The sequence below is a fragment of the Trichosporon asahii genome, assembly GCF_000293215.1.
Source record: "Trichosporon asahii var. asahii CBS 2479 unplaced genomic scaffold scaffold00051, whole genome shotgun sequence".
NCBI lineage: Eukaryota > Fungi > Basidiomycota > Tremellomycetes > Trichosporonales > Trichosporonaceae > Trichosporon > Trichosporon asahii.
In genome coordinates this window covers 1,262,142-1,285,336 of record NW_014040873.1, presented here as the reverse complement: position 1 = coordinate 1,285,336, position 23,195 = coordinate 1,262,142, and the positions used below count along the sequence as shown (strand labels likewise).

At 59.9% G+C, this 23,195-nt stretch overlaps 10 protein-coding genes across 10 annotated transcripts; 4 read left to right on the top strand and 6 right to left on the bottom strand.

Annotated features, from left to right (window-relative positions):
• Positions 1–11: 11 nt before the first annotated feature.
• On the bottom strand, positions 12–1,203 carry A1Q1_02883 (uncharacterized protein; the record flags this gene model as incomplete). Its single annotated transcript, XM_014324112.1, has 6 exons — positions 12–127; positions 179–335; positions 397–530; positions 583–657; positions 711–846; positions 934–1,203. The coding sequence occupies 6 exons, from the start codon at positions 1,201–1,203 to the stop codon at positions 12–14; spliced, it is 888 nt and encodes a 295-aa protein (XP_014179587.1).
• Positions 1,204–1,518: 315 nt separating this feature from the next.
• Positions 1,519–2,398, top strand: A1Q1_02882 (uncharacterized protein; the record flags this gene model as incomplete). The annotated part of the gene is made up of 2 exons (XM_014324111.1): positions 1,519–1,719; positions 1,784–2,398. The coding sequence occupies 2 exons, from the start codon at positions 1,519–1,521 to the stop codon at positions 2,396–2,398; spliced, it is 816 nt and encodes a 271-aa protein (XP_014179586.1).
• A 1,654-nt stretch (positions 2,399–4,052) lies between these two features.
• On the top strand, positions 4,053–5,863 carry A1Q1_02881 (pof4 protein; the record flags this gene model as incomplete). The annotated part of the gene is made up of 3 exons (XM_014324110.1): positions 4,053–4,365; positions 4,441–4,559; positions 4,826–5,863. The coding sequence occupies 3 exons, from the start codon at positions 4,053–4,055 to the stop codon at positions 5,861–5,863; spliced, it is 1,470 nt and encodes a 489-aa protein (XP_014179585.1).
• A 327-nt stretch (positions 5,864–6,190) lies between these two features.
• Positions 6,191–7,592, bottom strand: A1Q1_02880 (uncharacterized protein; the record flags this gene model as incomplete). Its single annotated transcript, XM_014324109.1, has 5 exons — positions 6,191–6,354; positions 6,395–6,677; positions 6,746–7,121; positions 7,209–7,398; positions 7,553–7,592. The coding sequence occupies 5 exons, from the start codon at positions 7,590–7,592 to the stop codon at positions 6,191–6,193; spliced, it is 1,053 nt and encodes a 350-aa protein (XP_014179584.1).
• Positions 7,593–8,672: 1,080 nt separating this feature from the next.
• A1Q1_02879 (protein phosphatase inhibitor) lies at positions 8,673–10,228 on the bottom strand (the record flags this gene model as incomplete). The annotated part of the gene is made up of 3 exons (XM_014324108.1): positions 8,673–9,431; positions 9,482–9,634; positions 10,013–10,228. 3 exons carry the CDS (start codon positions 10,226–10,228, stop codon positions 8,673–8,675), a joined length of 1,128 nt encoding a protein of 375 aa, XP_014179583.1.
• An 844-nt stretch (positions 10,229–11,072) lies between these two features.
• On the top strand, positions 11,073–12,428 carry A1Q1_02878 (fatty acid elongase; the record flags this gene model as incomplete). Its single annotated transcript, XM_014324107.1, has 4 exons — positions 11,073–11,272; positions 11,599–11,697; positions 11,778–11,932; positions 12,010–12,428. The coding sequence occupies 4 exons, from the start codon at positions 11,073–11,075 to the stop codon at positions 12,426–12,428; spliced, it is 873 nt and encodes a 290-aa protein (XP_014179582.1).
• Positions 12,429–12,900: 472 nt separating this feature from the next.
• On the bottom strand, positions 12,901–14,106 carry A1Q1_02877 (manganese ion homeostasis-related protein; the record flags this gene model as incomplete). Its single annotated transcript, XM_014324106.1, has 2 exons — positions 12,901–13,502; positions 13,623–14,106. 2 exons carry the CDS (start codon positions 14,104–14,106, stop codon positions 12,901–12,903), a joined length of 1,086 nt encoding a protein of 361 aa, XP_014179581.1.
• Positions 14,107–14,356: 250 nt separating this feature from the next.
• On the top strand, positions 14,357–16,598 carry A1Q1_02876 (uncharacterized protein; the record flags this gene model as incomplete). The annotated part of the gene is made up of 6 exons (XM_014324105.1): positions 14,357–14,683; positions 14,742–15,343; positions 15,488–16,019; positions 16,077–16,134; positions 16,186–16,305; positions 16,450–16,598. The coding sequence occupies 6 exons, from the start codon at positions 14,357–14,359 to the stop codon at positions 16,596–16,598; spliced, it is 1,788 nt and encodes a 595-aa protein (XP_014179580.1).
• Positions 16,599–16,720: 122 nt separating this feature from the next.
• A1Q1_02875 (uncharacterized protein) lies at positions 16,721–17,176 on the bottom strand (the record flags this gene model as incomplete). Its single annotated transcript, XM_014324104.1, has 1 exon — positions 16,721–17,176. One exon carries the CDS (start codon positions 17,174–17,176, stop codon positions 16,721–16,723), a length of 456 nt encoding a protein of 151 aa, XP_014179579.1.
• Positions 17,177–17,528: 352 nt separating this feature from the next.
• On the bottom strand, positions 17,529–20,627 carry A1Q1_02874 (uncharacterized protein; the record flags this gene model as incomplete). Its single annotated transcript, XM_014324103.1, has 3 exons — positions 17,529–19,768; positions 19,846–20,403; positions 20,591–20,627. The coding sequence occupies 3 exons, from the start codon at positions 20,625–20,627 to the stop codon at positions 17,529–17,531; spliced, it is 2,835 nt and encodes a 944-aa protein (XP_014179578.1).
• Between the last annotated feature and the right edge of the window lie 2,568 nt (positions 20,628–23,195).

Genomic DNA, 23,195 nt, shown 5'->3' with positions numbered 1-23,195 from the left:
GTGTAGGGATATTAGACGGCGGCGAAGTGGGCGCCTCCGTCGAGCAGCGCGCGGCGCGCCTTGTTGGCGAGGAGAGACTTCCAGAACTCGTCGCGGACCTCAGGGAGCGAGAGCATCGTGCGGTTCTCTGTGTACTGTCAGCTTCCACCGTGCGGTTGCTGAGCTGCGGGTGACTCACTCGCGTCCCGATGCCCAATGTCGAGAATGACGACAGTCTGCGGCGTGATCTTGAGCGCGCCTTCCTCAAGAAGCTTGGCGACACGGGCCGGCGTGCCGACCGCAATAGCGACACGCGTCTTGCCAAGGAACTTGACCTGGTCGGCGACCTTGAAGTGCTTTGCGAAGAGCTGTTGTCAGCTAAGACGAAGGGATCAACGCAGCGAGCGGCATCCTCACCTTGGCAATCTCGCCGCCTGGCCGGGGCACGTCACGGACAGCGCGCACGACGTCGGCGCACCGGATGCCCGAGAGGGAGAGAATGAGCACACGCGGCGTGCCCATCGTCGGCTTCTTGGGAGCGTTGCGAAGCGCTGCGTGTCAGTGTCTGATCCGTATGCGGTAGCTTGTCCTAAGTCCACTTACCATCAGTCAGGCGCGCCTTGAGCGGGTCGCTGCCCTCTCCGTCGACCGCCATCAGAGGAGGAAGGAGGTGCTTCGCTGCTTGTAAGCTTCCAATCACCTCCGTCCAGCTTGACTGATGCCAGACTCACTAGGAATAGCCCTATCCTCAATCTCCATCGCCGTGCCCGCCGGGAAGGTCGAACGCAGGGAAGCCAGAAGGGTCTGCGCGAACTCCTCGGTCGAGAGCGTAGACGGGTCCGCCGGCTCGGTGTACTCGGCTGCTCGCTGACTGTTAGTGCTTGATTCTCCAACGGGCTCAACGCCAGGTAACTCGCCTCGGACCTAGGAGCCCAGCTGGTGACATTGACCCACCTTGGCCGCCTTCCTCGCCTTGTCCTTTTCTCTCCGCCTCTTCTTTGCATCCTTCTTCGCCTGCTCCTCCGACACGGGCTCTGCCGAGTCGGCCGAGTCCGCCGCCTTGCGCTTCCTGCTGACGGGCTCCGGGGCCTCCTCCTCGTCGGACAGATAAGCGCCCTCGTCCTCGCCGAGCTCGGCGCCCTCATCGTCGCTCGCCATCAGGGAGGGGTCGAGCTCGAGCCCGTCGTCCAGGTCGTCACCGCCGGTCTTGGGTTCCGCGCTCATCGTGCCGTTCGTGCCGTCGACGTGGTGGTTGTCAGGTGAGTAACGGTTTAGAATTAGCATGACGCACAACAAGGGGTAGCCTTGAGCCGCTCGCGTCCAGCGGCACAGCCAGCCTCCGCTACACTCCTCCACCGCCGGATGGGAAAATATTCCAGATCGGCTACTTGGGGTCTTGCCACGTGCGTGAGTGGGCCTCCGCACTCCCGCTTCTCCACAGATGACCATTCACACCCCCTCTGGTTGGTGGAGACGTGCTTCTCGACGTCGCCAAGTCCGTTCCAAGTCCGTTCGTTACCCCGGCACATCGATACCAGCATGGGCGGCAACTTCAGACCACCGCCATCAAGGCGAGGCTCGGCTGACGCCGGTCCCAGCCTTCCGAACACGTCCATCCTTCGCGTGCTCACGAACACGCAGAATGCCAGCGCGGCCGTCTTCGGTGTCTTCTTCACGGCGCATCTCGCGGCGCCGATCGCGGCTGCGTTCGGTGGTTTGGAGGCGGCTGACAATGTCATGGTGCGTCATTTTCTGCATGTCGCGTAATCAGCTGAACGGTCTGTGACGTCCGAGCTGACCTCAGATCCTCGGACGAGAGCTCTACCTACCGTTGGAGACTGCGCTCGTGTACGCCCCTCTCGCCATCCACGTTCTGTCAGGTGCTGCGCGAAGGCTGTTCATCACGTACAAGACGAAAGGGAAGGCCCGCGTTTCAAACCAGTCCAAGGCTGGCTGGATCCTAATCCCTCTCGTCCTGCCACATCTCTGGCTCCACCGTGTTCTCCCCGCCGAGGCCGCTGCTCCGATCAACGCCATGTCGCCGTCCGAGTTCGGATACGAGTTCGCAGGTTACGCGGCACGGAGCCGGCCCTGGATGACGGCTGGATACCTTGCCCTGACGACTTTCGGCGTGTACCACGCTCTCATCGGCGGCATGCAGGTCGTCTCGTGGATCAAGCGCTTGGCGGGTGTGAAGCCGAAGCTGAAGGCTGTTACGTTCAACGAACCCGAGGAGATCAAGGAGCGCCGCCTGAACCGGACGCTTAAGCCGATCTACACGCTTGTTGGAGGCGTAGTGGCGGTCGTGGCCCTCGGCCTGTTCCGTATGGCCAAGGACACGGACGCCCTCACAGCGAGCACTCTCCTTAGGTACAGGGCCATCTATGAGAGCGCACCGTGGTCTGCCGTTCTCCACTAGCCGCCTACACACGATGTATCATGACATGAACAATTATGACGCAGGCCATGGTTGAGCCGTTGCCGAGCCCGAGTGCTGCCGGTGGTCCAGCGGGAGTGCGTCGGGGACTGATCCAATGCCACAGAGGTGCAAGGCGCAACGGGCGTCGGCATGCAGGAACAAGCCCAAGATCACCCAGGGGTCGGTCCAAGGCTGGCCGTTGTTACGAAGCGAAAATAGCTGACTCTGTAACGCATGCGATGCAGAGCGAAAGTCACGGACCAGTCGCAGAGCTTAAGAGAGCAGAGAAAGCGATGGCAAAGTCGTATTGTCGGGTCATGCATGCTTGAAGAGGTCCCGGCACCCTCTCACTTGCAGCGCCGAGCTCGTTGCCGACGAAGAAAGGGTTCGGAGTGGTGGCGTCGGGCGTCGAGCTTTGGCCAGGTGGCGTTGTCGGGCGCTCAACTCTCGGCCGCCCAGCGGTTCTCCCCCTGCACCTCATACCTCGAGACGTCTCATCGAGACCCATCGGGAGACAAGGAGGTCGCGAGACCGCCGGGCGTGCAGAGACCTGGGGGCGTCAAGGAGGCAAGGAGGCGGACAGGAGGCAGACCAAGGCCAGCCGTCCGCGGCCGGTTCAAGCTCCAGCCAAGGCTACCTTTGCCCGTTTGCGTCGCTGCATTGCTGCATTGTACCATCACTCGCTTCCTCATCTTGCACAAAAGTCATCCGTCGACACCTGCTCACGCTCACTCACGCTCTCGCCTTTTCACCGTTGCCACCGAATCCTCATCTCGATCACGCACACTCGGCTGGCCCCTCATTAGCTCTTCTCGTAATATTCACCCGCCCGGGCATTTAATCTAATCTCGACCGAACCCTTCGTCGACCTCCCTTTCGACTAGCGACTGCGTCCTTTGTCCTCCTCTTCATCATCCACCACCACCCACCATGTCGACTATCTCGGCCCGCGGCAAGGTGACGATGAACGAGCTCAAGCTCCGGCGCTTGCTCGAGAACAACGCGCGGCTGCGGGAGGAGCTCGCCCGGCCGCGGGCTATGGTGTCGGTCGCTTCGCTCTCGTGAGTTCTTTGCTCGACCGCGAACTAACCCCAGGCTTATCACTTACTGCCGCGAGACTCGTGATCCCCTCGTACGTCGAAGCTTGCTCAACTTCATTCGAACCTCGAGCTAACGCCAGATCGCCTCGGTCTGGGGACCCCTCCAGAAGGGAGAAGACCCGTACGCCCCCGTCGAGGACGCGGGCTGCTGCACTGGTGAGTTTCCACTCCCTTCCGTAACTGACATAAAGTCATGTAAATACCACATCTATCGCTTCACTCTTGGTCTCCATCGCTTTCTCATCGTTATATCCCTATGCACATGTACTCATTTTCGCGCACTCACTCTCTACCTTGATGGTCCTTTGCCGCCCGATCGATCTCGTCGCTGGCAACAAGCCAGCGTCGCTTCGATCAGGCACATTAGCCTTAGCATTAGCGGGAGTATAAAGATTTGTAGTGCAGATTCTAATCACTACCTAGGGGTGATTCGCGATGACGGTGCCCCTGCCAGCCGGTGGAGGTTGGATCAATGTTCTCGCCTTCCTTGACAGATACAAAAGGCGATCCATTGTTCGCTGTCGACACCTCCCCAACACTTACCACGCCCCGCAATGCACTCCCTCGAGTACGAGGAGGAGTACGACGACGACCTCGACGACCTCTTTGGCGAGGAGGAGGACCCGCTCTTCGTCGACACACGGAAACCTGTCGCCACCCCGGGTGCTGGCCCCTCGAAACCTGCGTCAGCACCTGCGCCGGCGCTCAAGCCCGTCAAGGCGAAACCGATTACGAGTGGGAGTGACTCAAGACGGGAAGAGAAGTTCTCTGCTAGTCGACGGCTAGACGAGCTACGTGCACGCAAGGCGACGATACCGCCGCCGCCGGCTAGAGGTGTGCCGTCGCTGCGTAACCTGGCCATGTCTGGTGAGTTGAGCGCACCTTTATCGTCTGCCTTGAAGAGGCAAAGCTTTGACTAGGGTGACGAAAAGCTGATACCAGTCATCCTCAGCAACGCGCCTCGTATCTGGGATATCGGAGGGCTCGAGTACGGGCTCTGTGCCGAGCTGCTTGACCAGCTGCCGAGAGAGCAGTTGGCCGAGATCGAGGGAGCTTCGGAGGTGAGTCGCGGCGGATAGTGGCGAGCACAAGGGTTCATTCCATTGTATTGTCTCGTCTCGAAGGGAGCTTTTCAGCGCCGAGCAATAAGCTAACGCCCAGCACATCAAGCCCGACACAGACTGGCTATGGGAGATCTTTGTTATCGAGGAGTACCCATTATTCTACGAGACATGTCGTCTGAAAGGCGGCAGGCATCGGTCCTCAGGCTGGCGGCGGATGTACCACGTGAGTAGCTTTTTTTTTGTGTCATAAGCTGACAATTCAGAAAGCAGTCCAAGAATCCGAGGAGAGGAAGGAACAAGCGATGGAGCGTGTCGCCGCTCGGTACAAGGAACTCGACGCGCAGCGTGCCAGCAAGCGAGTAGTGGTCATGGAGGGCCTCGTCGCGCCGCAGAAGAAGCGCTCGGGCTGGTCGTCCTGGGGCGGCGGGGGGTCCCATTCCCTCAGTGGTGCTCGGCGCGGCGCGAGCGCTGCAGCGACCTATGCCCAGAGCGGGGGCAACAAGGCCCTCGCAAAGGCGCGCGCCGAGTCGAATCGCGCCCGATTAGCTTTGACCAAGGCTTCTGGACGCTTCAGCGGCCCGCCCGTAGTGCGCACGCCGCGCAACGAGGTCGCGGCCCAAGTCGAGGAAGCCATGTTCAGCAACCCGTACGCCGGGCGCGCCAAAGTGGCACAGGGGCCGCGTATCCCCCGCCCTCGAGTGCCTCTGCCGATGGAACGGAGGTCGGAACTCCCAGCGCACATCAAGCCCGAGAAAGTGGAAGCGCCGGGCGAACGGTTCACACTCGGATCGCGCGCGCCTAGAGCCCCGAGACCAGTCGAGGAGAGAGAGAAGGGCAAAGGCAAGCACAAGGAGGAGGTGGAGCCGAGCAAGCCGACGAGTTTCTTCGAACCCAAGTCGAGAGTCCTCAACGCCATTTCGGACTTTAAGCCGTTAGGTTCTGGTTCAGGTTCGGGATCGAAGCGACCAAGGGACGACCGCGTTAAGAGCGAGCGGAACGGGAAGAAAGTCAAGGTGGAAGAGGACGACGACATCTTTGGCTCGTCGCCGGCCAACTCGCCCCAACACTCGCCGCGTAACTCACCCGCACCCGGAGTTTCAACGCCCAGGACGGCTTCGCCTGTCTCGAGGACCGGGACCCAGTCGCCTGTTCCGAGAACGGCGACGGCGTCGCCGAGCGAGCTCACGAGTGGAGGGACGAACACGCCGCCACAGAGACCGCTGCCGATGCGTCCGAGGAAACCGCAGAATCTCGAGAGCGTGCTGTTCATGAAGAAGAAGAAGCCTGTCAAGCGGCCATGAGCTTCAGTCGTAGATCGTAGATATTTTGGACCATAGCATCAGTCGTTGATTGACACTCGCACATTGCATTTGCAGTAGCGCCGAGAGGGATTGGGTGTACATGTATCATAACTTTGCATTTCCATCGGCTGTGAATCGTCTATGTGTATGAGGGGTGTATTAGGATCGCGCGGTCGAGTCCATCACATCGTCTGTTCTTGGGTTGCTACAGTGTCTCTTCGCCTCCTCTTCCTTACAAGCCACTCTCCAACCTCTCCACTTCGCTCACCTCTCGCCCTCTCTCTCAGTCACTCCCCACCTCTCTCTCTATGTCTCGAGAAGGACACATCAGACAAAGACGAGAGGGAAGACAGCGACGGGATCCTCGGCGGCAGATTTGGCGGCAGCGGGCGAGGTAGCTAGTAAGTACTGTGGCCCCTGCGCTTGTTGCACTTCTTCTTCTCGCCACGCGTGCCCTGCACCGCGCACAGGAATGCGAGCATGGCCGTGCACTGGGACTTGTCAGTTTCCCACCAGAAAGGAACAACTTACGCATCCGCCGACGGAGAACCAGAACAGGGGGCCGATGTGACCCGACAGAGCGCCTTGGGAGACGTCCCAGATACGCGAGCGGAGGACCTGGGGTTAGCTCAGTGGGCAAGCGGGGAGCTGGGCGAGATGGAGTGGCCGGTGACGGTAGTGGAAGAGTGTGGCAGATGAGAAGAGGAAGAGGTGAACGAGGGGAAGACGAGATACACACCAGGACGATAGCCAAGTTAACCCCGAACGCAGTGACGGCCGCAAACTTGGCGAGCACGATGGGGATTAACGCGACCTGTCTGTCAGCTTCACTTTGTTGTCATGGCAGCTCATAGCCGACTGGAATGGCGACTGATGACTCACCACGGCGAGGACACGGAGATTCGAGGCCAAGGCAAACACCCAGATGGTGGCCGCCGTCGCAGCCAGACCGGCCGCGAGCGGGTTCAGAACCAGCGCGACTGTGAGCGCACGGTAGCGGTCGGGCTGGTCGATGATGAGGCCGGGGAGGTCGGGGAAGGGATAGCCAAGGCCGGGGTCGGTGCAGTTCTTCGCGATCCAGGGGCTGGGGTTAGCTGCGTTCGAGAGCTGATCTAGCTTGACCGTAGGAGGAGAAATGATGGTTGAAGATGATGGTCGGGGAGCGTGGCAGGAAGCGGGAAGGAAGGCTGCAGGAAGGGTCGTTGGCGAAGGACATGCAAGCAGATCAACTGCGCAGAGTACCCGGCGGACAATAACTCTGCTCCGCCCTCGCCCTAGGTTCGTCAAGTCCATGTCCCATCGCTCCCACTGCCCTTCCTCGCCCTCGATGCAACGCCGTACTCACTTAAACTGATAGCAAATCCCCAGAACGCCAACCTGGACAATTGTCTCGCCGCCCCTGGCAAGAACGTTGAGCTGCTCGACCTCCTGCCCATACTGCGCCGCCTCGGGCTGCAGCTTGACCGAGATCATGTCCCAGTCCTTGTGGACGGGCGCGCCGATGGTGGCCAGGATGAAGAGCGCAGTCGTGCCCACTGGCTGTCAGCTAAAGCCCCGTGCGTCAAAGCAGCAGCTGTGGGGTTCGTTCCTTGTTGTTGGCGGTGGTGTGGTGTCGATGAAAAGGAATGGCCGAGACACAAGGACGCAAGGAGGGGAAAAGTGAGGGACAGTGCTACGCCAGAGACTCACGCAAGAGGAGCAGCGCGAGGGCCGCGGGAGCGGGACGCATTGTCGCTGCTTGTTCGAGTTGCCGAGGTCGAGAGAGATGGCGAGAACGCTGCTCGAGATCGAGAATCGAGAACCGGGTTGATGCGAGGCTGTGAGGCCGTCTGGAGGTGTGAAGTGTGAGATAAGTGACAATCAGAAGCCGAACCCGCGAGGTGTGCTAGGTGACTGTGAACACGGTGTGAGTGTGAGACGAAGAAAATCCCAAGATACACAGATCGAGCTTTATGTACGTGCGAGGTACCCCTTCTCGGCACAGCCGTATGCTAGAAGAGCAGGGCGAGCAGCACGAGGAGCATGAGGAGTTGCACCCCTCGCATCCGCGCATCTTTGCAGCAGCGCCGCAGGTAGATCTGACTACGCCCCGTCGCGCCCGTCGCGCCCGTCGCGTCCCTACGCACGGCTCATGCGGCGCACGGAAAACACGCTGCGCCCTTGGTCACGTCCTTCCACAACAACCTGGAACGCGAAGCCACGGTGTCATCGCCTTGGACGACATGCCTTGGTCACCACTGTTGAACGCCGATGAGCCTGCAAGCAGCAGGCCTGGGAGGGCTGAAGTCTCGACTTAGCAGTCCGAGCAGACGACAGGTGGCTTGCTCTCGAGTATGAGTGTTATTGTCTGTGGTGAGTGACTAAGGCTGAGCTGACCTGCGGCGCAAAGTGAGGGCTGTGGAGGATCTGGTGTACTGCGGCGAAGAGCTCTTGGTATGTCCCTCTTGCGCGGGCCACGGCACACGGGGACGATGTGATGGGCGCGGGGGCGCTATGCATGTTGCTGCTTGAGTGGTGCTAGTGGTGTATGACTTGGGGCGCACATACGCGTCGCGTCATGGGCGCAGTGGACGATACTGCGGGCGGAGCAGCGCCGTCACGAGCGACAGCTCCCCTGATAGCAGACGCCGAACTTTGCTGATAAGCCTCGCAAGCGGTATCAGCCGGACTGTCGGACGTGACTCGCTGTCGACTGTGGATGCTGCGGAGTATGGTCGGTCCGCATGGCGATCACCTCCGCACAGTCTGTGCTCCTCATGGGCTGTCCATGTTCTTCTGAGTCGTTCTCCCCTGATACCTTCGGAAGATCTCACACCCACCACTTGTCCTTGATGGGGATGATAGGGTACAGCGACGGCGTGCTGGCGTCGCTCTGCCTCTCCTTCTCGGCATCTCTCTTTGCCGTCTCCCAGCTCGGCATCGTGAGGTCGATCTCGGACCTTCCCAACCCAGTCGTGCGACCCGTCGCAATCGGTGGCAAGCCCTGCCAGTGCATTTGCCCCGGCACGAAGCCGCGGTCAAGGTGCTCCGGCGAAGACTCGTGCCACAGCGGCGCAAAGGTTTGGAACACGGTCGGCATGGTGGGACCTTCCCTGCTCCGCTTCCTTGTGCCACCAGGGGACGACTCGCGAGTCGCCTGTGTTGAGGACGGCCCGCTGCCTGTCTCCGTGCCCTCCATTGTGGATTCGGCTTGCTCCTGCTCAGCCAGCTTGGCGAGATGCGCCTGCTGCTGCCGCATGTTGAAGAAGGTCGCCATATCCTGCACGCTGATGACGATGTCTTGCCAATCGGTCATGCGGCCACGGTTGTCGTCCCGGCACTGCGGGCCGACGACGACGTAGCCTGCCTGCTTGGCTGCCTCGAGGTGACGCCTTGTCCAAGCGTTGCTGAACATGTCGGCTGGCATGGATGGATAGATCAGAACCGGCTTGTTAGGCGCGATAGAACGGAGCAGGCGGAGGGGCAGGGTGTCGCATGCTCCGACCGAGAGGGAAGCCAGGAGAGAGGCAGAGCACGGAGCAAGGAGGAGCATGTCGGCCCATTGGACGAGACGGGAGGGAAGAGGGGTCTGCGAATCCGTCCACTGTTGTCAGCTCAAGCTCAAGTCCAGTAAGCTACCTCTTCAGAGTCATCATCATTGTCGGTCCTGATCCGCTTGACGCCTCTCGGTCCGCTGCTAGGACACTCTGCAAGTCGTGCGTCGACATCGGCTTGCGAGACATGCCTCAGCCCTTCCCGGTTGGCTACCAGCTGCACGTCCATTGTCGGGTCCTGGCGTCAGTACGGTGATCAGTGGCTCCGGCATTGGGGGAAGGTCAAGAAACGTTGGGGAAGGAAGACATTGGACGAAGCATAAACGGCTAGCACAAACACAACAACAGGGAAGACAACCGGGTCTTCCCTGCAGATAAACGGCTGCTAGGCACCCCGCAGCGTGATGCGCCGGGGTAACTAAGTGCCGCCACGGTTGCTCGCTACCCCGCAACAGACAGGATACAGAGCCGTGATGAGCTGGTTCCCCGCGGAGACAAGTCAGTCTAAAGGCTCGTCTCCCCACACTATCGGGTAGCCTGAGTCCTTGAGACATCACTAGGCTTCGGGCAACAACAAGATCAAAGTGGAGGGCAACGTAAACAAGGCCACACTCACTTTGGACAGAGCCGCGATGAGCTCCAGGATGGAGTTGCCGGCGGCAGCCCCGGCCACGACGAGCAGAATGCGGAAGAGACCATCTGGCACGCCTGGCCGGTCGAGGGCGTCGGCTGCGGCGTTCCGGCCTGGGCCGTTCGGGTTGACTTGGCCGGGGCCGCTCATGTCAGCGAGGGCAGAGTCGCGGGCGGTGCTCGTGCGGTCTTGGACGTCCATGCCATGTCCATGGCCGGGGTTGTGGGACAGGGAGTGAGTTTGAACAGGCAGGACAGGAAAGGAAGAGAAGGAATAGGGCCGAGCTTGAATGCTCAGAAAGTGTCGGATGACCGGCGTTCTTGGGCTTTATCGATGACGAAGTGGTACGGTGGGTCTGCGATCTGCCAGTTGATGGCGGCCGATTAGCGAATCGGCATTGCATTCCCACGATGACCAGAGTTCTGCCCCGCACTCACCGCACGCGCCGCGCGCCGCTACGGCAGGCTCGGCAGCGGAGGGCTCTACGTGTGCCAGGTACGATCAAAGGCAGAGGCTGGATTATTTTTTTCTTTGGCTTGTTACTCGGACATCTGACCGGATCCCTTGGGGCCGCCCTATGCGGCTTGACGGGTGACCCTGCCGCAGTGCCGGTCATACGCAGCGGGCTGCAGCCTGGAACCAGGGCCGGAAGGGCCGCAGACAATCGAACAGGCGCATCACACAAGCCATAGCGTGCCGGACGGACCGGGAGCCCTGGGCGTACGATCCTGCAAGTCCTCACTGTGCCGCATAGTAGAATTCACTTGTAATCACATGTTTGATCCCGCTAATCGTCTTCCTTACGTTGATTTGACTGTCAGATCGGATCTACACCCTCTCACGAACCGCGGGAGCATATTTTCCACCACTAGCGCTTAGACGCGGCCTACATTCGCCGCGCTCCGTCCAAACGTCCCTCCCTCCTTATTTCGAGCCGGGTCACCATCTCTGTCTCTTTCTCTCCAACCTCCCCTTTCCTCCTCCTCCTTTCTTCTTCTTTTCGCAGACCCTCCTCTCCAACGCGGAAGCCGCTCACTCCTTCGCAATGGTTTCTCTCCCCTCCCCCGGCCACGGGCCGCTCATCACCGCCATCAGGTCGACCTGGAACACCCTCGACCTCCCCAAGCCTCCCTCCGAGCTCGTCGAGTGGATCCGTGGCGCCACCCCTCTCTCGACCAACAAGGAGGTCGTCGTTGCTATCGCGACCTACTTCATCGTCATCTTCGGTGGCCGTGAGCTCATGCGGTAAGTACTGACGGTTGGAGTGATTGCCGGGATGATGGTGTAACGAGTAAACAATGGCACCGGCTTGAGTCTTTTGCTGTTTCACAGCAGGGACCCACGCAACGCGACCGCACGCGTCAAACAGTGTCAGCCATGACCGGGAAGACAGATAACACTGTTCCCAACGCTCATGGAGCGTTTGACGCGCCGCACGAAGCTTCCAGCGGAGACCGAGCTTGGAACAAAAAGTTTGGATTTCTCGTGGAATCTGTGTCGGCATTGCTCCACCTTATGGCCATTCACTCCACCGCCGGCAAACGCGTAAACAAATGCTGACGATCGTGCAGCAACCGCGAGCCCTTCAAGCTCAAGATTCCCTTCCAGATCCACAACCTCATCCTGACCACTGGATCCGGTCTTCTGCTCGCCCTCATCCTTGAGGAGATGTGAGTTCGGCTGACGTGGCGGCGCCAATTCATGGCGTTCCGACCACCGGTCGTTGGATCTTTTGGCTGACCGGTAATAGTGTCCCCCTCTACATCAAGCACGGCTTCTACTGGTGCATCTGCAACCACGGCTCCTTCACCAAGACTCTGATCTCGTACTACATGATCAACTACTACATCAAGTATGTTGAGCTCATCGACACCGTCTTCCTCGTCCTCAAGAAGAAGCCCCTTGGTGAGTAGTATTTGCTGGCGTTCCCGGGAGAGGTCCGGGCGCTCCGGGAAGCGATAGAATGAAGGCTGACCTTGCAGCGTTCCTCCACGTCTTCCACCACTCTGCCACTGCCGTCCTCTGCTACACCCAGCTCAACGGTGAGACCTCGGTCCAGTGGGTCGTCATCTCGCTCAACCTCCTCGTCCACGTCCTGATGTACTACTACTACTGGGCCACCGCCGGCGGCCGCAAGATCTGGTGGAAGAAGTACCTTACCACCATGCAGATCACGCAGTTCATCATCGACCTCTTCATCGTCTACTTTGCCACCACCAACCACTTCTTCACCAAGTGGGGCATCAACCTCCCCTGGGTCCGGGACTGCGCCGGTGCCGAGTCGGCCGCCACCTTTGGCTGCGCCATCCTCACCTCGTACCTCTTCCTCTTCATCTCGTTCTACCGCAAGACCTACAAGGGCGGCGCGAAGAAGGTCAACGGTGCCAAGAAGACCAACTAAGCGCGCAAGCGCAGCGAGCGGCGCACGAGGCGAATGAGGCGAACGCAGTGAGCCTCGCTAGTCAAGTGAGCCGCCGGCGAGTGGAGCGCTGCTGGTCTCCAGTTATGGCTTGGAGCCCGGTGCGCGTCCAGATGACGGAGTGTACGGCGCGGCGGCGGATGATCTAGGCAGTGTTGCCAACGAAAGTGCGGGGTCTGCACGTATTCTCGGACTTCGGTCCACCCTTCCTCCTATTCTTCTCTTCGAACCCTATCTCCCCTCCTCCATCCTCTATCTCTACCTCCCGCGAATAAGCAAATATACCTATAGATCATAGCGACCGGTTACGCAGCTTAGAGCGGCCGTGATGAATTCGCTACGTAATAAAGTCCAAAGTCCAGGCCGGCGATACATGGTACAGCTGCATGCTCTATTTGGAACCTCTACTGATCTGATCGCCCTACACCCCAGAGTCTGCGTCCGGAGCGTCCTGCTAGAACTTGGGACTCCCACTCAACGGGCTCCCAGTGAGCGCCTGGAGATCGTTGGTATCGCGCACCAGGAAATCCCACCAAGCCATACTAAGCGGGATAGTAGCAAGGTGCCAGAGCGAGTGCGCATCGATAGCTCTCAAGATGGGCGGGAAATCGAGGAGTTCGAGACTCATGGCCGCGGTCGTGAGAAGCGTCAGGATCGGGGGGGTGAACGCCCCCTTGGGTCTCTTGCTCTTATGCGGGTTCCAGTTGGGACCATAAGGCCACGGCCACCCCACCGTTCTACCCGCAATTCTGAGAGTGGGGAACTCGAGCACGAAGGAGAGACTCCACAGGATCCACAACACATTCCCGATCGTTCCCAGGACCATGGCGACGGCCACGTGGTACCCGTAGGGAAAACGGGGGAGGGAGGAGACATAGATGAAGTGAGACAGGACGAATCCGCCAATGAGCAGGGAGAGGAGGAGACGCAGGATGGGTCGGGAGGTGGAACTTGAGGGCGTTTGGATGTTGAAGATGCGCAGGAGGGCGTAGAGCAGCATGAAGGCTACTGTGATCATGGCAGAGAAGTAGTCGAGTTTCTCGGTCCAGGGGACGTCTGGGGGTCAGCTTGCTCTCTGGCTTATAACCGGAACAGCTTGGATGTGGAGCACTGTGAAGTTGGGTAGCGACACTTCGCACCTGTCCCAGCAGTCTCTCCTCCGGCCGAACGACTCACCCCTCGTGTGGAACACCGAGCTCCAGAGCCAAGTATTCATCTGAATCCAAGCCGCAGCCTTGAGCCACGGCTTCAGCGCATTGCTATCCGGCACTCTTTTCTCGAGCATTTTCAGTCCTTTCCAGTGCACCCAGAGATTCCCCAGCGAAAAGAGCACAGAGAAAGGCTCCTGCACGCCCAGGACCCGGCAGAAGGCCCACTTCCCGAAGAACTGGTGGTACCCCAGCTGCCCTCCGTCTGAGAGGTCGGTGACCGTGTGCGAACACTTGTACGCGCAGTTGGAGGCGCAGGACCAGCCCAACGCTCGCAGGAGGAGGGAGAGGGAGCACGGCTCCGACTCGCACGAGGTCACGCACGAGCGGAAGACCTCGAGTCTGTCTCCGCTAGAGGCCGAGACGAGGCCGAGCGCGGACAGGGCGAGGAGCGCGAGGGCCCATCGCGGTGTGGGCTGATCCGGCGTGAGACGTTTTGATCGGAGGACCATTTTCTTTGGGACTGGTGATGACCTGTAGGGCCAGTGGTCAGTCAGCGGTCAGCGCACGACCTGGTGAGTGGAGAGAGGATGATGAGGAGAAGTGAAACGTTTGTTGACTGCCCCCCGCATGGGCGTGCCTACGAAGTCTCGGCAGGGGTGCCCGTGTATGGCCGGTGATATCCGTCGGTGTCCATGACGCGTGCTCCCTTTGGCGGCTGCGACGTGAAACCAGTCGAACGCAGCGGGACCTGATTAGGCCATGTCGCTGGTACACCAGCTGATATCGTCCAAGCCACGTTCAGGTCCTTTGCCATCTGCTACGTACCCCAGCGCCATCACTCGCCCGCCAGTGGAATCGACCTCGACCCGCTGCGCCTGCGCTCGTGAGATTCGACTTGCGCTCGCTTCGCTCGCCTTCATGATGGACCGCCGATCGCCATCACAGCTCTCCCCGCCGCCGCGCCGGGCTCAGTTCGACGTCGAGGACGCAGACCTGGACGAGACGTCCGAGCACGCCACGCTCCTGCGCAATGTCAGGCAGGCGAGGTCATTGCGGCCAGGCGGAATTGTCGTTGGTGGCTACAAGGTATGTCCTGCAGGCCGCAAAGTAAAGCGTCATCCTACCTGATTCCTTCACTCGCCAGTCTCTGCTGAGAGCTTCCAACTTTGTTGGTAGACCAACTTATCCACACTCCTTGACGGACATTATGCGCCGGATACTTCCCCGGCGAGCTCGACCGCTTCCCCGTCGCTTGATCAATCCTAACACGCAGCTGCCGCGACCACACGTCCTCGTCCTCGCCGTCCCGTTTGTTGTGCTCATCCTCATCGTCCTCTTCCACCGGCACGAGGAGAAGGTCGCGCGCAGTCGACCGCTGCTGAGCAACGGGACACACTCGTTCTACCCGACAACGCTCGTCGTCTCGCTCGACGGCTTCAAGCCAGCCTACTTGACAGACAAGTCACATCTCGTTCCCAACATTCTCGCGCTCGGGAGGGAGAAGGGCATCAGGGCGGAGAGCATGCAGCCGTGCTTTCCCTCGCTTACCTTTCCGAATCACTGGAGTCTGATGACGGGGCTCTACCCCGAGTCGCATGGTATTGTCGCCAACGACTTCTGGGCCAAGGAGCTCGAGGAGGAGTTCCACTTCAACCGCCCCAGCTCCCTCGATGGGCGGTGGTGGGGCGGCGAGCCGCTGTGGGCCGTCGCCGAGAAGGCGGGGAGGAAGGCGGCTAACATCATGTGGTGAGCTAGCTGGTGCCGTCGATGAGCTGACACTGCAGGCCGGGTCCGCCGTCAGTGAGCACGGGCACATCTCCGAGCTTTTTCGTGCAGTACAAGGCGAGTTTCGCACGAGTGGTTTTCAAAACTGACGGAACAGAAAGTCAGCCCGGACGAGAAACTCAACACGCTCCGCCACTACTTTGACATGACGCCCGAGGACGCCCCATCGCTGATCTTCAATTACATGCCGGAGGTGGACCAGGCGGGACACCGTGGTGGTCCCGAGAGCTCCGACGTCGAGACAGCTCTTGGAGTAGTCGATGGCTTCATCGGGGACGTTGTGTCCGAGATTGAGGCGCGGAACCTGACCCACATAGTGGACCTGATCGTGCTGTCCGACCACGGCATGACTGGCCTCAGCAAGAAAAGGATCATCTTCCTGGACGACGTGCTCGAAAAGGACTTCTCTAGGATCAAGCACAAGGACGGCTGGCCGTCGTTCGGCCTCCATTTCGACGAGGAGGGAGACCTCGAGCCCGTCATGCAACGCCTGAAAGCGGCGAGTACGGGCGAGAAGCGGCTGAACTTCACCACGTACACGCCCGCCACTATGCCGGAACGATGGCACTTTAGTCACGGCCCGAGGATAGCACCAGTGTACCTCGTCCCGGACCTGGGGTGGATCATCACGGACCACGTGAGTCGCATAATGGTCGCGCCAGCTGCACGCCGATGTTTGAAGCTGACAGTGCAGGAGGAGTACGAACGCTACGAGCGCGGGAACAAGATGGTGAAGGGGTGCCATGGCTTCGGTAAGCTGCAAGGCGGTAGTGGCAGCTGACAAGCAGACAACAGGGAACCAGACATGCAGGCGATCTTCTTCTCGCGGGGGCCGTTCGCGACCCGTCTCCGCGAGTCGGTCGCGCAGACAAACGCGACAAAGGTGAAGGGGTGGAAGTCGATCGACCCGCCAATTCTTGAGCGTGAGTAGTAGTGGGTCTACTGGACTATCCCCATACCCCCACCGTGTCTACTTCCAGCCTGGGGTTTCCTGGTTGAGTCGTGAAGGGGAGCAGACGTGAGGTGGTCAATAGCTTCAAACCTCGCGAGCATAAGCTGACATGCAGCCTTCCGCAACCTGGAAATCTACGACCTCGTCTTGAGGCTACAGAACATGCGCGATTTTGCCGGTCCCACAAACTCCTCCAAGATATTCTGGGACGCATACCTCGAGCCGCCTGTTCCGGCCAAGGGCGCTGTGCCCAAGGAGGAGTGAGTGGTGAGGGGTGAGGGGTGAGGGGTGATCTTGCCTAGACGCAGACTATTTGTTGTATCTTCTAGACATTATGGACATTCATTACGACTATTCCCTACTCTGACCTGAGCGATCGTGTCAGACTAAGGGGAAGACAGGACAGAGGATAGAGCTGCCGCTGGGGCTGGGACTTGGGATAAGGTAGGTGGAAAGAAAGTGAGAGGGGGGAGGGAAGCAAGTGGCAGAACCCTTCTCTCCCTTCTCTCCCACGGCCTCATGAGGTCCGCTGCGTGCTGCGTCAGATGGCCGTCGCTGGCCGTCGTCAACGGGCCATGTTGATCAATATATCCGAGACGCTCGGCCATGTCCTCAGCCATCGCGATCTCGCACGAGCCCTCCATGAAGCGCACAGCACGACTAGGGCCGCATTCCATGTCGTTTCGTACCTTCGTGGCTTCGTGGCTTCGTGGCTTCACGGCTGCGAGTGCCTTGATCACGCCTCTCTCCCATTGTCCGTCGATCACATCCTCATGTCCGCTCATATCGGCGAGACCTAGGTCATGTCGGAGTGGAACGGAGCAGTTGAACCTTGCCTTCATTGTTCGTTATCTAGTTTCTCAGTCACGATGATCGGGACGTCGACTCTTCCGACGCCTCGCGCGATCACCTCCAGACTCACTTCATTACTTGATCTTTGCCACCCGACTGATCCCCGCCACTGACAGGTCACAGCTCGCTTCACTGGCTACTCGCTGCTCGCGCCTGCGGCGCTCACATAGCATCATAGTAATACATCGATTAACACAAAGTATAGACGGAGGTATATGAAAACACGTCGGCTGTGTACGAGACGATAGATACCTGGCCCCGACCTGATGAGATGCGGGGCTTACCAAAAGAATGTAATAGACAGTAGTAGTGATAGGGGGGGAGAGGAGGTCAAGAGAGTGATTAGTTGTCGCTGTACTCGACGTCCTTGAGAAGGCCGCCGCGGTCGTTGCGCTCGATCGCGCGCATCGAGCGGCCGTACCAGCCCTCGGTCTTGCCACGGATCGCGTTGTAGACGGGCGGGCCGGGCTCGTGCGAGCTGACGTCGTCGTCGTGGTGCAGCGCCGACTTGTCGAGGATCGCTGTCGGGGAGGACATGGCGTCGAACTCGGTCGTGCTGTTCGGGGAGACGCTGTCGGGGCCAGAGCTGGGGTGGAAGCGATTGCCGCTCGTCTCGACGTGCAGGCCGCGAGAGAGCTTGGACATGCGCGAGTTCTTCCACTTCTTGCTCTCGCCCGGGATCGTGTTGATGCTGTCGAACGGGTTCGAGACCTTCTTGTCGTCGGCCTCGTCCAGCTCGGCGGCAACATCGGAAGCGACGTAGGGGTACAAGCGAGCGAGGTCGCCCTGCGTGCTGCGACAGAACTCCTGCACGCCGTGAGCGCGGAGGAGCATCGTCTGCGACTTCGTGAACAGGCTGTAAGGCGTGTAGACAAAGGGAGCGGGGGGCTTGTCAGACTCGCTGCGGCCAGACTTGACGCCAGGAGCCTGTACGCCAGAGGCGCGAGACTGGACAGGAGTCATGCGGGCCTCGGGGGCGCCAAGGACGACCTCGAGCATGATCATTTGAGCCGGAACCTTGTCGTCCTGGTCAGACGTGGGCAGGTCGAGGATCTCAGGCGAGAGACGGGCAATGTTCTGCAGGTCGGGCCAGCAGCGGAGCGCCGTCGTCAGAGCCTCAATGGCAACAGCAATGGCCGCCTGGAACTCGTACAGCGCCTCATCAAGGGACATCGTGGAGCCGTTGTCGGACGCCTCGGCCTCCTGCACAGCGTCGTTGCACTTTTGCAGCACCTCGGCCATGCTGAGGTTGGCGCATTCTCGCACGAATGTGCGCATCGATGGCGACAGCGGATAGCCAACGTCGGGGAGACGGTAGGCGGGGATCTGGTGACGGGCAAAGTTGTAAACAAGAACATCGAGGCCAGAGTCACCGGCAGGGCGGACGCCAAAGAGACCGAGGTAGGCACCGCCAGTCTGGACGACGGGGCGGGTACCACGCTTGGCGTAGGTCTTACAGGCGGAAAGGAAGACATCCATCTCCTGCTTGGAGACACCCATGTTGTCGGCGAGCGTCTTCGAGAAGAAGCGGGTCTCAGTGAGACGGTATCCACGAGCGAGGTACGAGTCAATGTTGTCAGACGAGACACCGACGGTCTTGTCGCCCGAGGGAGTGTCGTGCGAGGCCGGGGCGCCGTTGCCGATCGTGCGGACGATGAAGAGCATGACACCCTCCGAGTTGTGCAGGTTCAGGGTGATACCGTGGATAGACGACTCATCGTCCGGCCTGATCGGGTTGCCCTTCTCATCGACGCCCTTGTCGCGGTTGTCCTTCTCACGGGTGCCAGTCGTAAGCACACGGTCGAACATGACGCCAAGCGACTCGATCGAGAGGTCCAGCTGGTGGGCGAGGAGGACGCACGCCTCGACGAAACGCGAACGGAAGAGGAGCTGCTCCCAGGCGGAGCGGTTCATCGAACGGTCGGACGTGGGCGGGGCCTCGGTCTTCTTGCCACGAGTCGTAATCTCGCGGAGGATGCGAGGAACGAAGGGCGTGATGACGGGCCAGTTGAAGGAGAGCTGGTACAGCCACTGGAAAGTGGGGCGGCGGGGGTCCAGCTCACCGAGGACGCGAGCGAGCTCGGCGTCGGTCTGGATGATCTGCATGGGGATCGTTCCGTCGTGACGCACAAGGAGCTTGCCGGTCTCATCGAAGGCGGCAGAAGCGACAACAATGTGACGGGCGCGGTTACGAATGTCACGACGAATGAGCCAGTCGATAATGGAGATGCCGACTGAAAGCAGAATGATGCACGCGCACATGACGGAAATGGCCACCGTCAGACGGATCGACTGGCGGTCGTCCGTGGCGATTGCATTGTAGTCGACGCCCTGCTTGATGTAGTAGCTCGCGCCGCCGACACCGAGGTAGTGCATACCACACACGGCGGCGGCAAGGAAGATGGCACAGAGACCACGCTTCCAGAACGAGTCCTGCCACTGCTCACGCAGACGGAAGAAGAGACCGAAGGCGACAGTGGCGGCGACACATGCGAGAATGAGGGCGAACACGACCGTGACGGCAGTGTAACGGACGTCGAGGTAAGGGAGCTTGAACGCCGCAGAGTAGTGCATGAGACCGACTGAGACAGGGTCAGCATTGTGTTCACTCGGAACCATGCGGTCGCTTGTGGTTGTTAATTGCAGGGAAGACACTCACTGGTGAGACCAACAATGATACCAGAGATGAGACCGCGCCACCAAATGAATTCCGCCTCTGAGGCGAGGAACCAGAAGGCAAACGAGGTCGCGACCAGAGGAATAAACAATGACATGACTGTCATGCCCGCAGAGAACTGCATGTACCATTGTACTCCGTTCTTCTCGGGCGTCGCCTGAAGTCGGATCGAGATCATGGAGACGAAGTGCATCCCCCATACCGCAACGGCTGAGAAACAGACGGCGGCAAGGAGCAGGAGGATCAGGTTTCGGAAGCCGCGGGGCGACGTGCGGCGGCCAAGCACGAGGAGGGTTGCATACGAGCCGAGGATGGACACAAGAATGGACGCGACAAGGACACCGGCTTCGGGGCGGATGGGGACGGCGCGTCGGTTGTCGGCGTACCATGCAGCGAGCTCGACCTTGTCTGCGGATGTCAGTGTCATATTCTGCGCTCGTGAATTCGCGGGCGGGCGCGACCCGGTGAGGAATGCAGGGCCCTTTGTTGCACCGAGCTTTTCTGTGCGTGCACCATGTGCTATCACACCCGCAGCCGCGGCTGGAATGCACGTTGGCACGTCTGCACACCAAGGTACCCGTCCAAAGTGTTGTGTGCAGGCCAGTGGACGCCGACTTGTAATCGTGCACAAGCAGGCGGCGTCGATGTCGGTGCACACACGCCAGATGGGCCACATGCACTGGGCCCGCCGACAGGATTTCGTAAGAGAAGGGAACGTGATGCTCACCACCCCAGAGGTTTTGAGGGGGCCACTTGGACCACATGATGGGCGATTAGGGAGTCGGCGGCGGCGAACGAGCGTCAAGCTACCGTCGGGTGTGCGGGAGGCGCTTCGATGCGTAAGTTTTCAGAAATGGGAAAGAGAGAGGAGAGAGGGAGAGAAAGATTCGGGTCGAGATGAGGGAGTAGATGAGGCGGAGGCGGCGGCGAGATGGAAGTCGGTCGTTGAATGCCCGAGAAGCGCAAGGACAGACAAGGTTTTGGCTTGTGCACTGCAGAGCTAGTGGGGAAGTAGGTGTGGGTGTTGCGGCTGGCTCTTGTTGTTGGCGATGGAGCAAACGTCAAAAGAGTCGAGGTCACTGAAGCACAGACGGTGGCCGCTACAAGTGACTACCGCCGTGGTTCGTGATCTGGGGTGCGGGGTCCGTGCTTCGTCGTTCTCAGAACAAGGAAGGGCCGGACAGAGAGAGATGGCGTTCTGACCAGAATTTGGGCAAACGCCGTACAGCCGTGTCGAATTGATCGTTCGCTGGAACTGGGATTGACGCCGAGATCCGAGTCTGCGCTGAATTGCGGTCGGGCCGTCGGGGGGAGTGGTGACGCGGAGTCGGTCGGAGTGCGAGGAGTCGAGAGGAGCTCTCAACTTACCAAGCAAGTATAAGAGGATATGAAGGGTAGGAGGAGATGTGGAGAGAGAGAGATGAGACGAAGAGGCAAGATGGGATGAGAGTTCTCGATCTTGGGTGAGCAGGGGGAGGGTGAAGCCTAAGCTGCAGAGTACTGCCGGGCGTAGTGCAGGTCAGCTGGAGAGCAGAGTGCCTGGCCTCGCTGCTGGCTGCTGGGCTAGGCAGCTGGTGGAAAAAGCGAGGCAGGGGCAAGGGCAAGGAGGGTGAGGGGGGCGCAGAGATAGGGCTGTGGCAGAACTAACCATTCCAAGCCCCTGGCCTCTGCGTGGTGTCTGTCCTCCCTCGATCGGGCATGAAACCCGAGGAACGCGAAGGGCGTCGACCGCGAGGGCCAGAGCGAGCAGCAGTAGGAGCTGCATACACCGCACCCCTGACTCCCTGACAGGGACCCTGGAAGCCCTCCCCGTGTGCCTTCCCTTGGCCCTAGAGTCCCTGCGCATTCCTGGCCTGCACCCTGGCATCGAATGTGTGTTCCGTTACTAACTGGATTCCATCGAACGCCCCGGTGCCATAACTCTCAAGGCCTTTGTACGGCTGCAGCCTGCCCATTCTCAACGCCGCCTTGCTCGGACCACACCTGATTAACAGCGGCTACACTCCCGCGCCAGCCGCGATGGCCCCGCGTCCAGACCACCCCTTCGCCCGCCTGATCGCTAGATTACAGCCTCCCCCGCTAATCTCTCAACCCGGTTAGATCCTCCTGTCGCGCGCACTCGGTCGCAGCTGGTGTGCGCTGGATCGCGAATCGTCCGTCTGCTAATCGCACAAAGCGCAGCCATGCAGATGGTCAGATGAGACAGATGCCCGCACCCAGATCCGGCCCAAAGTACTGGGAGCGTGGTAGAAGGAAGTGAAGCGACCAACATGCAAGACAACGGCACAACGAAGCATGCGAACAGTGGGACTCGAAAACGGTGGGACGTCAAGTGGTGGTCCGTGTCGCAGATTGAACATTCAGACGTACGTTATCGGCAACCGAGATGAAAGAGAGCGATCGGACAGATTGCGTCCGCGGGTCTGCCGCCAGCGCTCGACTGGCAGCGAACAACTTTCTTTACACGCATGAGACTCCTTGAGGGGGTTGGTGATGCTTCTTCGGGAGTACAGAAGCCATGATGCAGACACACGACGCCCCCGTAAAGGTTCCATGGGTAAGAGGGGCCGTTTGCGATCACTTGGCATCAGTTGGGAGCCATGGGAGGGGACAGAAGGGGGAATGTCTGGCGAATCTGCCTGTTGTGCGACTGGCGGATGGGCCAGCGCTGACTACCCTTCTGCTCATGCTGCTCAGCTGCTCGTGCGTACGCCCGAACCTGGCCATTACGGCGACGCAGATCGATTACGGATTGCTTAATTGTTGTTTATCTTGTTTGGAGGTGCTTGGAGTGTCCGTGGATCCAATGGATCTTGGAGCCACGGAACTTTGGAGTCAAGCGTCGCGGCCCGCCGATCCTTCTAGTGTGTGTCACTTGTTCGAGTTCGGGGCCGGTTCTCCGACACAGATGACACAGAGCGCAGCAACCGGCAAACGGTACGGCGGATGACGGTGAGACATGAGACACCTCTCGAGACAACTCGATTGCTCGGCTCCCAATCCTCCCTCCCTTGCTCTGTGGATTGGGGTGGCTGACGACTCCGTGTTTCGCTTCACGGCGGCGCCGGTGCGGCGAAGAAGTCGATGTGGCAATGGAGAGCCGAAGAGCGTGACAAGTGCTGCATTATGCATACAAGCTTGTGCTGTCGTGCGGAGGTGGGAGTGGCTAGGTGCGGAGCTCGGTGTCTCCGGGACTAAGTGCACAGCAGCTAGCGAAGCGTCGTGCTCTGCTCACGTTGGGCTGCGCCACCCGTGCAGCGTGCTCTGGTGGAAGCTATGGAAAGCATTTAGTACGTAGAGGTACGCGCTCTCGCTAGTCTTGCCGGGGTGCT